Genomic DNA, 16,116 nt, shown 5'->3' on the forward strand with positions numbered 1-16,116 from the left:
GGTAGCGTGACGCCTCCGGCTTTGTCCTTTTGACTTAGGATTGTCTTGGCAATGCGGGGTCTTTTTTGGTTCCATATGAACTTTAAAGCAGTTTTTTCCAATTCGGTGAAGAAACTCATTGGTAGCTTGATGGGGATGGCATTGAATCTATAAATAACCTTGGGCAGTATGGCCATTTTCACGATATTGATTAGAAGACTGGAAGTTCTATAGTGCGCAGAGGAATTGAGACAGTGGAAACCTGTCCTTTTTGTCTGCATATTAAGTGTAAAGGTCCTCAGTTAAGTGAATAACAGATTATGTTATTTAATTAAACCAGACTTCCTATAGTGTTCTAATGGTTTAAAATGTCTGTAAGATTATTTCTGTAAAGAAATATTGAATGAAAGTACTATTATATAGTACTATATATATTATAGTACTATTATATAGTACTATATATATTATAGTACTATTATATAGTACTATATATATTATAGTACTATATATAGTATAGTACAGTATATATTATAAGATAAGTGAATAGCAAGAAAATGTAGGAGAGGATCGTCCCCTTATAGCTGGTATGAACTCTTCATGAAGATCTGGTGAAAATATAATCAGTAATAACCTGAAGAATTCAGAGGAGTTAGTAAAATTGAAGTTATCGATAAGACTCTTTGAAATAGAATTTATATCCACCATAGTTAATAAAGAACTATTACATATTGTGAATTTGGGTATGCTTATAAAGCAATAAACATTTATTGTGTGTGTGATGAATAAAGAAATGTTTAAAATGTAGCATTAAGGACATAAGTCCTCTTTATAAATAAACTCTATTTTTAGAAATGTTAAAAGTCATGATTAAATCCAGTATTTACTTACAAAATTTTATTGTCCTAAATGTTAACTATTTAGAAGCTTCCCTTGTACTTTCTTAGGAAAAAGCATATGTGTGTGTGCGTGTTTGTGTGTGTGTGCCACTGAGAAAAACCTTGCTCTTTCTAGTTGTAAAAATGACTGAAACAAAATATAATAACATAGCCTATTTGTCTATCCAGCAGCATGACAAATCAAATTCCCTGCTAAATGAGATGCTATTTAAAATATTTAAAACAGTCTTTAAAAGTGCAACAATAATTTTAAAGCTGGATTTAAAATAAGATTTCAGTTTATCATGTTGCAAGGAAAGCTTGGTATAAAAGTAATTGCCCCAGGTCAAATGCATGTGGGGAATCATATAAGAAAACACATATAAAGCTGTTATCCTTTGCAGAAGTAGAAAGAAAATATCATGCTGACTTAAGGGAAAACAATATGCCCTAAAAATTCCTAACCATGAGCATTTTTCCTAAAGCATTAATGTATGTTACGTGTGTGTTAAAGAGAAATAGCAATATAATTGAAAACTCTTAGAAGCAGCTGCAACATAGGACTTAAAGAATTTCCATAGTAACTAAAAAAAATTTCACTGTTTAAAAGTACTGAACATGCAAGAAAATAATTAAAGTGAGAACCAGAAATAAATAAATAAATAAAAACTAAGTCAAAGAAAGAGGCCCACAAGGACTTCAGAGCTGTTAGACACAGACACAAAATATAATTAAATTTACATATGATTAATAAAATTAGAGAAGGAATTGAAAATATGAAAAAGATTATAATAGTTATAGGCAAATCTTAAAACAAGACAAATAGAATTTACATAATTAAATAACAATATAAATGCTCAGTAAATAGGTCAAAATAGACATAGCTAAAGAGAAAATTAATTAGCTGGAAGATAAGTCAGAAGTTACCATTCATAATAAAGTTCAGCAAAACGCATAAAAGAAAAACAGATGTTAGCTAAGAAGCTTAGAAAATACAGTGAGAGCCAGGCGCGGTGGCTCACGCCTGTAATCCCAGCACTTTGGGAGGCCGAGGTGGGTGGATCACGAGGTCAGGAGATTGAGACCATCCTGGCTACACAGGTGAAACCCCTTCTCTACTGAAAATATAAAAAAATTAGCCGGGCGTAGTGGCGGGCGCCTGTAGTCCGAGCTACTCAGGAGGCTGAGGCGGGAGAATGGAGTGAACCCAGGAGGCGGAGCTTGCAGTGAGCCGACACCGCGCCACTGCACTTCAGCCTGGGTGACAGAGCAAGACTCCGTCTCAAAAAAAAAAAAAAAAAAAAAGAAAGAAAGGAAGGAAGGAAGAAAACACAGTGAGAAAGTGCAGCATGTTTAATTGGAGACTCAGAAGGAGAGAATACAGAGAACTAGGATGAGGCAATTGAATATTGAAAAATAACACCTGATAATTTGCAAGAATTGTTGGAAAAGATCAATACACACATTCAGGAGAAATATGCACTCAAGTATAGCAAAGTAAAATTCTATCACACACACACACACATACACACACATCATTAAAGCAACCAAAGAGAAAAGATTGCCTACAAAGGAATAATAATTTGACTGGTAGCTAGCTGACTTTTAAATAGAAAAAAAGAAGGCCAAAATGCAGTAGAAATATATAAATGTATTTCAATGTGCAAAATAAAAAATAATAACCTGTCTAGCACACTATAACTATAAAAACATGATTCAAGAATTATAGACATCTTTCTATCAAACAAAAACTGTGTATTTAACACCAAAATCACTCTGTGAAGTACATTCAAATAGTATATTCAGGAAGAAGGAACATGACCCCATATAGGGGGTCTGAGAAGCAAAATACAATGGTGAACAAAATATTAATAAATATGCACGTAACTCTACAGAGCACTGATTTTAAAACATAATACAATTATGTAATTTAATGGAGGAATAATAGACTAGAACTAAAAAATTGGAAAATAGTAGCATGTAAATAGAAAATGATGGTCTAAGTTAAAATATCCTAGGGTCTTTACACCGTTCAGGAGAAAAAAAATGGATTATCTTTAAATTTTTGTATATTAAGTAGACATGATACTAATGACTAAATGATGTCCTTCAATATTCATATGTTGAAGCTCTAACACTCAAAGTGACTCTGTTTGGAAAAGGGCCTTTACAGAGGTAATTCAGTTTAAACAAAGAAGGGTGCCTAATCTGATAGGGCTGATGTCCTTATAAAAAGAGCAAAAGGGACCAGAAATATGCACAGAGAAAACATCATGTGAGAGTACAATGAGAGGATGGTCTTGTACAAGCCAGAAAGAGAGGTCTCACTAGAAACCAACCCAGATAACACCTTGATCTTGTATTGTACTTGGCTTGCCTCCAAAACTGGCAGAAAATACAACAGATTTGTATTGTTTAAGACATAGTTCTGTAGTATTTTGCTATGGCAACCCTTGCTGCCTAATAATACAGTAAAATGATTAGGACAACTAAAACAGACACAAAGTATAGAATAGACCACCCATACAAGTGTGTGTGTAGCATGGAATAAAAAAAGAAAATAACTGCATAGGAACGCAGGAAGGAAAGATGGAAAGAATATTTGGAAAAAATAAAAAGCTGGCAGTAGAAATTATTCTAAATATACAATGTCACAAATAATTTAAATGGATAAAACATGTCAGGTAGAGGTAAAATTTTTCAAACATAATAAAAGAGATACACCTAAAACATAAGGACACAGAAATACTGAAAGTGAAAGCATAGAGAAAACACCAGGTAAATACTAGCCTTATAAAAGCTGGTAGTGTCACGCCAGTAATTCCAACACTTTGGGAGGTTGAGGTGGGCGAATCATGAGGTCAGGAGTTCAACACCAGCCTGGCCAACATAGTGAAACCCCGTCCCTACTAAAAATACAAAAAATTAGCTGGGCGTAGTGGTGGGTGCCCGTAATCCCAGCTACTCAGTAGACTGAGGCAGGAGAATTGCTTGAACCCAGGAGGCGGAGGTTGCAGTGAGCTGAGATCGTGCCAGTGCACTCCAGCCTGCATGGCAGAGTGAGAGTCAGTCTCGGAAGGGAAGGGAAGGGAAGGGGAGGGGAGGCAAGGGGAGGGAAGGGATGGGAAGGGAAGGGAAGGGAAGCTGGTAGTCTTGTATTATCAGCAGACAAATAAACTAATAAACTCAAAGACCAAAAAAATTAAGATAGATGAAGAGATGCACAAAATGATAAAATGTTAATCAATAACACACACAGAAACATTCTAAATGGGTTCACAATAACATAATCTAACAATACATAGGAACCAAAACTGACAGACGTATCAGAAGAAATAGAATATTCACATGATAGAGGGAGAGTTTAACAAAACAGTCTCATCAACTACTGAATAAAAAGAGAAAAAACTTGGTCAGGGCACAGAGATTTGAGAAGCACAACTAGCAACTTGATCTTACAGAGTTTTGGGAAACATTGAACCTAATTAGTTGAAAATGTACAATTTATTTTAAGCACAGTGAAAAATATTTATTATAGCTGATCATGTGCTAGTTCAAAAAACTACTTCAACAAGTTTTGGAAAGCTGTTAAATAGACCACAGTTTTTGACCCCAGAAAAATTGTTAGAAAAATTTTAAAAGTAGTTAAAAATCTAATTTATTTTAAATTTCAAAACACATTTCTAAGCATCTTTTGAGTAAAAAAAAGCTAGCATAATGGAAATCAGAAAACACAAAACAGAAAAATATGGAAAACAGCTAAAGTAATAGTAGCAAATTCATATCCTTAAATCCTTACTTTGGAAGAGAGGAAAATTCTAATAAGGTAAAGGTCAAATTTTAAAAATTAGCAAAAGAGCAAGAGCATAAATACACAAATAAAGTAGACAGAACAAAGTAATAAAGAAAGAAAACTATTAATAATAATGTGAAATATACATTAAATAGGGTGAATAGAGTTAGAAGTTGGTTCTTTGACAAGACTTGTAAGACTAATAAAATAGACATAGTTTGGAAAGATTATTTGAAAAATGTTTTAAAAGCACAAGGAAAATGTTAGAAATAAAGATATATAACTATAAATACTGTAGAAATTAAATAGATATAAGAAAATATTATAAACAAACACACACCAGTAAATTTAATATGGAACATATAAATTTCTTTTTAAAAATGCAACTGTTTGACATTGAAATAGAAAATCTGAATACTTTCAAATCCAGGAGAGTAATAGAATAATTTTTAAGTACATATGCCTTCCACTTTCTCCTTTCCTTGAGCAGCTAGCTGGGGTACAGATGGACGGAGGGAGATGGGGGACCCATCTTGAATTACAAGGTTCCAGTGCTGGAAATGGCAGAGAAGAGAGAGAGAGTCAGGGGCATGGTGACGAAGGAGTCACCATACCAGCCTATTTCTATCTTGTTGAAATTGTTGCTATTTTTGGTCTTTGCTATGGTGACCAATCCATATCTTAACTAGTGCAGGTGATAAAACAAAAGAAAACAAGAGAATGATTAACACAAAATTTTGGACTATAGCTAACTCGACAAGGGAGTGGGGGTGACTGTGTAAGGAAAAGAGATTGAATCAGAGAAAGGCTCATGTAGATTTTAGAAATCATCGTGTTCTAGTTATTAAGCTGGGATATGGTATACATCATCTTACTCATTTTATTATTCTTTAAAATGTGTAGTCATGTTTTATAAATGCATATATGCATGAAATATTTCATAATCAAAATACAGAAAAATCAATTTGGAGACAAAATAAACATATTTCTTGTTGTAGAAAATACCACTAGAAGATGCAGAGGAGAACACTGTTGAGTATTTCAAGAAACAAAATATAGTGTTCAAATAAGTTATGTAGTACGAGGGTCTTATTGTAGAGTTAAAGTACAGATATTGCCAAGATGGCTGAGCAATGCTATTTGCTAGATAATATTTCAGTAACATAAAATGTGAAGAACTAAGTTTTTGTATTTCATAAAATAAAGATGTACGGGAGAAATGATATTGTCAAAAGTCAATAGTTTCTTTAATAGAAAAATGTTTTGTGAGAACACAACTAAGAATGGCCATCAATGGAGATAGCACTATGATTCTAATAAAGATTGAAATCTGGAGTGAGGTCACATTCACAGATTGTTGCTGTGATTCCTAAAGGGTGTGTGATAATCTCCCTCCCTCTCCTTGCTTACCTCTTCTGTAAACATTCTGTATAAACCACTGCATGAATAAAAGGAGACACCTAAGTTGGGTCAGGTGAGGGTTGAGCAGGACTAATTACTGCCTTTGCCATCCAATTTCTCCCAGCTTAGGAAAACAGAAGGATAATGAAGGAGAGCCAATTTTTGTTTGTTATGTGATCTAAGCTAAAATACCTTTTTCATATCTGATCTATGAGCCAGATATTCCAGAATTAACATCTCCTTATTTGGCAGAACTAATGCCCATAGTTTTTAATATAATGAACCATGTTTATTACTGTACTTACAAGACTCCTTTGAATTTTTGGAGAACATTAAAAAGTGTTGTCTTGTACAATTGGATTTTCAACCATAAGGATTTTTACCCCCAAACTAAACAATACCTAATTAAAAGCAAGATGCAATTTGTTCAAGGATACTTTTTCTTTGAACTTTTCCCTTTGAGGAATTCCAAGTTAACTTAAACTAATGAAAAACAATTATCTCAGATTTTTCATTAAAAGTGTACTGATTTTCCAGTCTCTTTCATTTGTAGATGCCTGGAGGTTTAGAAATTGAGCTGATGTAAAACTCTGGGGTGTCTCTTTGAATGATACTAACGCTTGCAGGGGAGGGAAAGAACTCGGAACTTTATTCCTCCTTTGGTATCTACAAATGGATTTTTGGATACCTAGAACTCATTTGTCATGGAAATTTTATGCGTGGTGGTTGGTTTACCAGTTACCCCAATGGAACCTGACAAATATATTCCCTCAGGTACTGTCAGTGTAATTTTAGGGTACTCCGTTCTTCTCCCAGTATCTTTTTTTCTCACAAATATTTCAGCTACTTTTAGGAGATACTGTGGGATTTATTGGCTTGGTAACTATTCACCGCTTTATTTCGGGCAAATAGAGAGCTCAGTTAGTATTTGGGCCGTGACCTATCATGAGAAGAGAACTTCGTAAAAGTTAAGTCATGGGACAAATCTCTTTTTTAGATAGGCAGCATAGGAATGTGACTCTTCGATACAAATACTTTAAAATAAGGTCCTGGACTACTAAATATCCATCATCTTCAACACTAACATCTAGTCTTTATCACCACCAGCAAAATTATCATCATTATTACCTGTATGAGAACTTTGCAGTTCTATTAACAAGAATTTTAGAGCTGATAAATTTTAGTTACAAACCACTCTTTTGTCTTTCTACCCAAAATGAAAGCAATCTGATCCATAGTGTTGACTTTAAATGTTTATCAGTTTGTTTCTTTGCTTGGTGTAGTTTATTTTTTTTAAAGCAGCCAAAAATTTAATTTAATGGTTATGCTGTCCATAGTGACTTCTCTGAATTTTCCCTGATGGTTAACTAGACACTGGACACTTAGTGTAGTTTATATACAACATGAGTTATTTTAGTCTAATTGTAATCATTTGATAAAAATATTAATGAATTTATTTATTTAATAAACAAATATTTACTATTTACTCCAGAGCAGTCACTATTCAAGATATTTGTGATACGTACTAGACGGACAAAAATCTCTGCCCCGTGAACCTTGCATTTTAGTGGAGAAAGAAGACAATGAACAAAATAAATAAAAATTAAGCAAATTACATATTCTGTAGGAAGGTGATACATGCTTTGGATCAAGTAGGGTAGAGTCATGAGGATTAGGAGGAAGGATTTGGGATATGGTGGCTGCAATGAAATAGGGAAGTTAGGGTAGGTCTTTTTGAAAAGTTGACATTGAGCAAATGTTAAATGTATATTTCTTAACTAATATTACTGCCATTGCTAAGTACACAATTTATTTGGGGGCATTATTTATTTTTTCTACTTATTAAGAGCTTTCTACTTACTACACACTAAATTTTATATGGATCAGTGTATGTTATTGCCTTTGGGGGGAAATATTATAGTTCTAAAAATTGAAGTAAGCTTACTGATCAGCTTAGATTAATTTAATTGTATTAGTAAGAGATTTTAATTAAGATTTAAAAATCTTTAGTTTTGTACTAAATAAATGGTGCTTCAAATGAATAAAATTGTAGTAATTTCATTAGAAATAAATTTTATTTATTTTATTGCAGGAACGTAGCAAAATTATGCAGATTACAAAAATAAAACTACGCCTTTTATTTTCTTTCTCTTCCCTTTTTTCACTTTATTTTAAGTTTGGGGGATACATGTGCAAGTATGTTATATAGGTAAACTCATGTCATGAGTGTTAGGCAGTGTTAAGAGGGAAATTCATAACACTAAATGCCTACGTCAAAAAGTTAGAAAGACCTCCGGTTAACAACCTAACATCACAACTGAAAAAATTAGAGAAGGAAGAACAAATCAATCCCAAAGCCAGCAAAAGACAAGAAATAATCAAAATCAGAGCTGAACTGAAGGAAATTTATCTTCTCTGAAATTTAATTTATACCACTCTCCCCAAAAAGGGAGTAATATTTGTATTTTTTTTTTGACTTGTAGGTCAAATTCAAAGTCAAACCTCACAGGATTTATTTTAATTCAATAGATTATCCCACCTACTTCAAGAAGAAAGCATAAGATCAATAGATTATGAGTATAAATATTTTTCCATTGTATAGCTAGATGAAGTAGATATACATTCTTCCATATAATCAGTGTTAAATTATATAAGGTAAATCTATCAAAGAAGAGCTACAGTTTATTATAATTGCCACACAAACTATATATACATTTATTCCTGAAAATATACCTATAATTGTTAAAAATCAAAACATATTGTAAATGTACAATATATAAAATAATGCTCTCATGCACATCTTATAAAGAATACTTTAGAGCAGCAATAAACTATTCCTGTTTTTATATAAAGCTAAATTTTTGTGCACTGCATTCCAGAAAGACCTTAGAAGCAACATTCGAAAGCCTCGCTTTCCTCTCCTAAACTCAGATATTAATCGTTATTGCCAAAAATGCATCTCCGTTATCTTAATTTTCTCCATTGAAAGGTTATTCCTACCTCTGAGTTCTGCATTCTAATCAATGGCATCACAATCTATCACTCCCTAGTTTAGAGCAGTGGAGGCATCTCCTACATTTTTCTCCCTCATCCCCAATGTCTAATTAATAAAAAAGCTCAGTTGCGGTGGCTCACGCCTGTAATCCCAGCACTTTGGGAGGCCGAGGCGGGCGGATCACAAGGTCAGGAGATCGAGACCACGGTGAAACCCCGTCTCTATTAAAAATACAGAAAATTAGCCAGGCGCAGTGGCGGGCGCCTGTAGTCCCAGCTACTCGGGAGGCTGAGGCAGGAGAATGGCGTGAACCCAGGAGGCGGAGCTTGCAGTGAGCCGAGATCGCGCCACTGCACTCCAGCCTGGTGGACAGAGTGAGACTCCGTCTCAAAATAAATAAATAAATAAATAAAATAAAATAAAATAAAATAAAAAATAAAAAAATAAAAAATAAAAAGCTCAGTTGCTCAGTTAATCAAAAAGCTCACCCCTGACTTTCAGGTTGTCCCAAGGGCAGAACATACCATGTTTCCCCGCAGCTTTAAGGTTTTGTGTTTTCCATAAAATCAACTCTAAACTCCTTTGTATTTGATGAAGAGATATTTATAACCTGCGCAAAGCCATACCATAATTTTATTCCCCACAACAGCTCATCTCTAGCATCTGCATTGTAGAGGTTTCCTGAAAAAACCCCGTTCTTTACTTAGTTGGGTCTTTGAATTAGTTGTACTCTCTGATTAGAAAGCATCTTCTTTTTACTCTTTTGCTTTCACTCATTCATTAATTGATAAAGATAACTACTTATTGAATACCTCCTTTGTGTCAGGCAATGGGAATGTGCCAGTTTAAAGTGCTAACAAGGTAGACACGTTCCTGCATTCATGAGTTCGCACTCTTCTGCTTGCACATGCTCTCATCTTCCCAGACTCAGATGTCTTCACGTTATACTTCCTACCTGCAATACTCCCAGATGGAACTGGTTGCTCCTGTCTAGAAGTGTTGGCTTCTGTGCATGCCTTTGTTGTGGTATTTATGTCAGATTTATTTTTATAAGTCCATCTTCTCCACTAGATTCTGAGCTGCTTATAATAAGGAGCTTACAATGCCTGGAACAGTATCTGGATAGCAAATCAATTTGAAGGGTTTTGACTGAAACTTTAGGCCTTATGATAGAAAATTAGGTTTCTAAAGATGACCACAAGAAAGTTACTGAGTGCATGTATATTCTTTCTGTTTAGGTGTGCCAATTTTCACAACAGTTTTTAAAGCCCATTTCTAATGTATTATTCTATAGCATACCTGGCATACTGTTAATTTTTCATGTTTTAAAGGAATTACTTCTATCTCTAAAGATAGTATCTTCGTAAATATATATGCAATTCCCATCTTAAAAAACCCATAATATATTTTGTAGCTAATGGCTTAAAACGTATCTTTGTATTCATTTTCTCTTTACACAGAAATTGCTCTTTCTTAGATTTCTGTAATTAACAAGAGGGTTTTCTTTTTCCTGTTGAGCTAAATGTTAATGCATTCCATGGCCAGAATGAAGAAATATATGTCCCACTTTCCTATTCCTAATGCCGTAGTTACTATAGGACTATTTCTATGCAGGATTTATTTTTCAGGTCTTGAGGTATATTGCTCTCAGTGCAATCTAATATAGTATTTTTATATTGATTTATTCTGGGGAAATGAATTCTATGGGATAGTTTACAAAGATCTCCTTCCCTCTTTTAATATCTAGAATGGCTACAACTCCTCCACCTGTATGTGACAGAAGCAACTCATGAATTCTGCACTGAATTTTTTAGTGTCAATGGAAGCACTAAAGATAACGACTTGTAATTACATGAATAGGAGTTGCTCCAAGTTCATAACCTGGAAGAAATGATGATGATACTCCTAATGAAAATCAGGGTATTAGGCCAGCAAGATTTCAATAAGAAAAAGATAAAAAAAGCCCTACCTATCAGGTACTATGCTTATTACCTGGGTGAGGAAATAATCTATATCTCAACCCCCCAAAACACACAATTCACCTATACAACAAACCTGCACATGTACCCCTGTAACTAAGATAAAAGTTAAAAAAAAAAAAAAAAAAAAAAAGAAAATGAAGCAATATTCTGAGACTGGAATTATATTTCTTTAAACTACCTTGGCTAACTGCCATTATCCTGATTCTGATAAAAAGAGAAAATAATGATACTAATTTTCAGAGCCTAAAATGGTTCCTATCCGGATGTTGATTCCTGTCTGTTCATGAAAGCTTATCAGACCATTACACCATGCTACTACTTAGTCAAGCAAAATAATTTATAGAGAAGGAAGCAAGTGACAGGTTTTAAAATGCGTATGTATCTAACTACAGCTCTAATATAATTTTGTATATAATTACTTAGAAAGAATCAAATGTATGTACCTTTTCCAACTCCACCTTGCTTGAAATTCTCCCTGTATCATTATTGCATCTGAAAAATAAATTGATCCAGTTATAATTTTACTAAAATATAATTGGAAAAATCCTAATCAAAATGTCAACATTCCTTACCCTGGAACTGGTTTGGTTTTCTCTTTCCTCTCATTTGTTTCTTGTCCATTAACACCTTCTGCAAAATATTAAATAAAAGAAAAACAATGCAAATAAGGGGTTATCATTGGGGTTGCCTGTATGTGGATGCAAAGATGGAAGCATTAGTAGAAATTGAAAATAAAAAATTCACTGTGTACTAACATCACATTCATCTTAAAGTATTTTATAAATACAAATATCCTCCCAACACTTTTTCACTGCATCAGTTTGTCAGAGCCAGAAATAATCACAGTGAAATTTGATGCTGTATCCAAACAGAATGTAAGAATTAAAGATTCCCAGTATTATGCAGGAAAGCCATTTCAGGACAGGAAAGAGTAACCTGGAGGTCTACTGATAAAGACATGAGAGAGTGTTCCATCAGTCTGGCTGAGGGATAGAAAAGGCATTCTTCTTTTTGCAAGCGAATAGAAATGTAACAATTTAGGTAAAATATTTATAGAAAACTATTTTTGTAGATACTGAGAACTATAGAGGGAGGAAGTTAAATTCACATCATGCATGTATGGACAGTTAATTCAAAATACAACTTAGAATTCTTGAGTTTATGTCTATTGCTCTAATGACTAGACCCCAGATTGGCCATATCAACACGCGATACCATCAATTTCTAGTCCATGGTTGGTAGATCCGTTGAAGTAAGTCATCTGAGTGGACTCGACCTCTGCTTCGGCATTGATGATCTGCTGTGCTACAGCCTCTGCAATGGGCATCACCATGGCAGCGGTCGAGGTGTTGCTGAGCCACATAGACAAAAAGGCAGTGCTGCTCATGAACCCCAGCGTCAGCCTGAAACAAGAGAGCCGTTAGTGTGGATCTGTGCTCTTAGCTTAACTAGCACTGTATTATTTAACTGGAAGATGTTTAAGATGTGGTTTGTGAGTTGGGAAATTAAGTCTTTCAAAACATGGAAGGTTAAGATTCTGCCCAGATGATGAACTTGGAGTACAGTGACAGCCAGGTAGAAATCAAAGCTGCACATGGAAAAGTGGAGTTCTTAAGAGATTTGTCTCCCAGGGAACCACGCAAATCTTCTCTTCAGAAACAGAAAAATGATTAAACCTAAACAAACTGCAAGTTGATTATATGACATAACAGCTTACAATATTACACCAATATCTGAATGCTCTTCAGAGCTGACTACTTATCTTCAAATGCTAGTAAGGTGAAAATACAATCAACTTTTGAATTTAAGGTCGCTTATTTTTTCTTTTATCTTTTAGCCATAACTCTTGTTTGTTCATAGGGGTGTCAGGGAGGTATAAGGACGAAGAAAGATTAATATTTATAAAGCCTCTTTTTACTTATTCACTATACTGGTTTAATATAAGGTGGGTGGAGAAAATAGTTAAAGTCATTTGCTAAAATGAGGTTTCTGAATTTTCTGTATATTCTATAATATATGCTCTCCTGAATCTGATATCCTTTCCCATTGTCAAGATCCGGGCACATACATTGTCTTCTTTTACAAAAAGAGTAGTTATTCTCCTTAAAAATAATATACCTAAGACTACAAAATTTTAAGCCATATCTATAAACTTTCAAAGTCACACTTGGGGAAAGAACTATCTCTTTTGAGTAGGCGGGCCTAGAAAACCATTCGGAAGCACACCTTTCTATATAGAGCAATTTGTGAAATAATCTGACACCCTTTTAAAACAGATGTACAAGAACAATACCACACTGTAAGTTTCCGACTCAGATAAGGTGAACATTTGCAATGCATACAACAAAATAAAAGAAAATGTATTAGGAATCTGCTTACACAAGAAATGGTTCTTGTAAAAAAAAGAAAATTAAGAACTTTTAACTTAAGGCATTATCAAGACAAGAAATCTTCATATAAAAAATACTGGGATCAGCTAAAGCTTCTGGATGGTGAAAATGCCTTAAATTGAAAAGCTGCTTAGTGACATAATGGTCAGAACTTCTGCCCCACTGTGAAGTGCGTTACACATCATCCTCTGGAACAGTGAGCAGAGCGTCAGGAAAAAGAGATACATTTCTATAGCACCCTAAAAGGCATGGAGCCCCATTTCATTATAAGAGTGAGATGATGTCGTTTTGTTTTTGTTTGTTTGTTTGTTTTGAGACAGAGTCTTGCTCTGTTGCCCAGGCTGGAGTGCAGTGGTGCAATCTTGGCTCACTGCAACCTCTGCCTCCTAGGTAAAAGCAATTCTCCTGCCTCAGCTTCCCGAGTAGCTGGGATTACAGGTGCCTGCCACCACACCTGGCTAATTTTTGTATTTTTAGTAGAGACGGGGTTTCACCATGCTGGCCAGGCTGAACTTGAACTCCCCACCTCAGGCGATTTGCCCACCTCGGCCTCCCAAAGTGCTAGGATTACAGTCATGAGCACCACACCCGGCCAACATGATGTCTTAAACACATATGTGTTATACAGTTTTTAAGTCAAAAAAAATTGAAAATTTGTCTCATGTGAGTCATTGATTTTTTTTGTATTTAGCAAAACAATTTGCACCATAAATGAAAACACAGATGTGGCTATGCCCTAGAATGAATTATGCAATATAAGTCAGTACGATATTCTGATTTTCAAAGAAAGATGAGAAGGGAAGAAACACCTAAAGCTTTAATGCAAAATGTCACTATGCAAATGATTATGACAACGGAAATTTTCTTTAGCTTACATTCATGTTCTTAGCAAGAGGTGAAATAAAACCAAAATAGTCAATTAATTTTATCAGTCAAATGAGTGATTTCATATTCTATAGATGAAATGTCTTAATTGATTGTTTCACTTTGCAACAGTTGGTTTAAAAAGAAAAATATTCACCTTGGAATTTTTCTTCACACATTTGTATTTTGTCAGTCATGTCTTTGTCTTTGGTTTGTAACATCCTCCCTGATGATAAAGGATGCTCTTGAACTAGTTCTGAATATGTAATCAGCCAAATAAACGAGATAGGAGGAAAATCTACTCTGAAGTCTATCAATCTTATCTGTTGAGGTTCAAAGTTTCTCTCAGCTTTGACTTCTATGATGCATAAAAGGTGAGAAAGTTGTGTGCACGTATTCCAACCACCCTGTAATTAGAACTGCAGTGAAAGTTGTTTATTTTCCCTCCTACAACTCGAGTACACTTTACATCACTTTCATATTTGCAGAGGAAAAAAAATGTCGTAAGTCTGACTGTGATACAAAGAATTTCCTGGGCGTGAATTACTTATTTGGTTATTTGCTATGCACAAAAATGGTTTGTTCATCAGGTAAACTGGAAGCAGTAAATGCAGTACTTACCATGCAGGATTTACACCAACTATCATCACCATTTTCAGAGCAATTCTCTTGTGCAAATTCCATTTTTCTATGGATGTTGCTAAACAGATAACTCCAATTAGCAGTAGGTGAAAATCCTTAAAATAGGCAGATGCCACCTGAAATAACAGTTAAACCCATGATTACTTACTTTGGTGGGGAAAAATAACATTGCACAAGAAAGACATTATTATGCTGCTATTAACTTTGACCTTCAACCGCATAATCTTTCTATTTTGTTGAGAAAAATGTAGACGTGTTTGAATACAAATTTAGACATATTCTATATTCTTACTCAGAAATGGTGTTAAGGAAAAGTACACAGAAAAAAGAGTACTCAGGGTTATTAAATAGCTGAGTAACATCAGGTAAGTGCCTTCTATGAGTCACATCAGGCAAGTGCTTTTCTATTGGGGCTAATTTGTTTATGTATCTATAGTGGAATGGCAATGACTGTGATTTGGGAAAGTTTTCAATCGAGCTCCAACTTGCCACTGTCTTCATCATGACCCATTATGCTGTAACTGCAGTCACACCTTTATGTATTGAATTATTTTACTTTCGAAATTACTTTTTATAAGGCCAGGCATGGTGGCTGACACCTGTAATCCCAGCACTTTAGGAGGCCGAAGCAGGTGGATCACTTGACATCAGGAGTTCGAGGCCAGCCTGGGCAACATGGTGAAACCCTATCTCTACTAAAAATACAAAATATTAGCCAGATATGATGGTGCATGCCTGCAATCCCAGCTACTTTGGAGACTGAGACAGAAGAATTGCTTGAACCCAGGAGGCAGAGGTGCAGTGAGCCGATATCGTGCCATTGCACTCTAGCCTGGGTGATGGAGTGAGACTTCATCTCAAAAAAAAAAAAAAAAAAAAAAAAATTATTCAACAAATACCCTCAAATGAAACTCAACATTTTAAGCCATTTTCAGTCAACACCATTCAGAGATTAGTAAAGAACCTAGAACTTTAAGCAACCATTTGCAGCAGTACTTCTTAAAGAATACTCTGAAGTGTGTTAGGTACATAATCTTTTTTTTAAAGCGTTGTGTAATTGATTAAATTGAGAAAACAGAATTTTGAAATACCAGAATTTTCTCTCCTATAGGCCTTTGCAAAAACCTTTAAACAATAGTGTATAATGTCATTTTTAAACAGGGGGATAGCATATCCTGCATATTTTTCAGATTTA

At 34.6% G+C, this 16,116-nt stretch overlaps 1 protein-coding gene across 1 annotated transcript in view; it reads right to left on the reverse strand.

Annotated features, from left to right (window-relative positions):
• Positions 1 to 16,116, reverse strand: part of SLC13A1 (solute carrier family 13 member 1) — a 94,988-nt gene that overhangs the window by 45,468 nt on the left and 33,404 nt on the right. The window contains exons 3-6 of the mRNA XM_023223543.2: positions 14,901 to 15,037; positions 12,241 to 12,428; positions 11,598 to 11,655; positions 11,469 to 11,517 (exon numbers count right to left, since the gene is read on the reverse strand). Of these exons, the coding sequence (XP_023079311.1) occupies positions 11,469 to 11,517; positions 11,598 to 11,655; positions 12,241 to 12,428; positions 14,901 to 15,037 (432 nt within the window). The remainder of the gene's footprint in view (positions 1 to 11,468; positions 11,518 to 11,597; positions 11,656 to 12,240; positions 12,429 to 14,900; positions 15,038 to 16,116) is intronic.

The sequence above is a fragment of the Piliocolobus tephrosceles genome, chromosome 8 (genome assembly GCF_002776525.5).
Source record: "Piliocolobus tephrosceles isolate RC106 chromosome 8, ASM277652v3, whole genome shotgun sequence".
NCBI lineage: Eukaryota > Metazoa > Chordata > Mammalia > Primates > Cercopithecidae > Piliocolobus > Piliocolobus tephrosceles.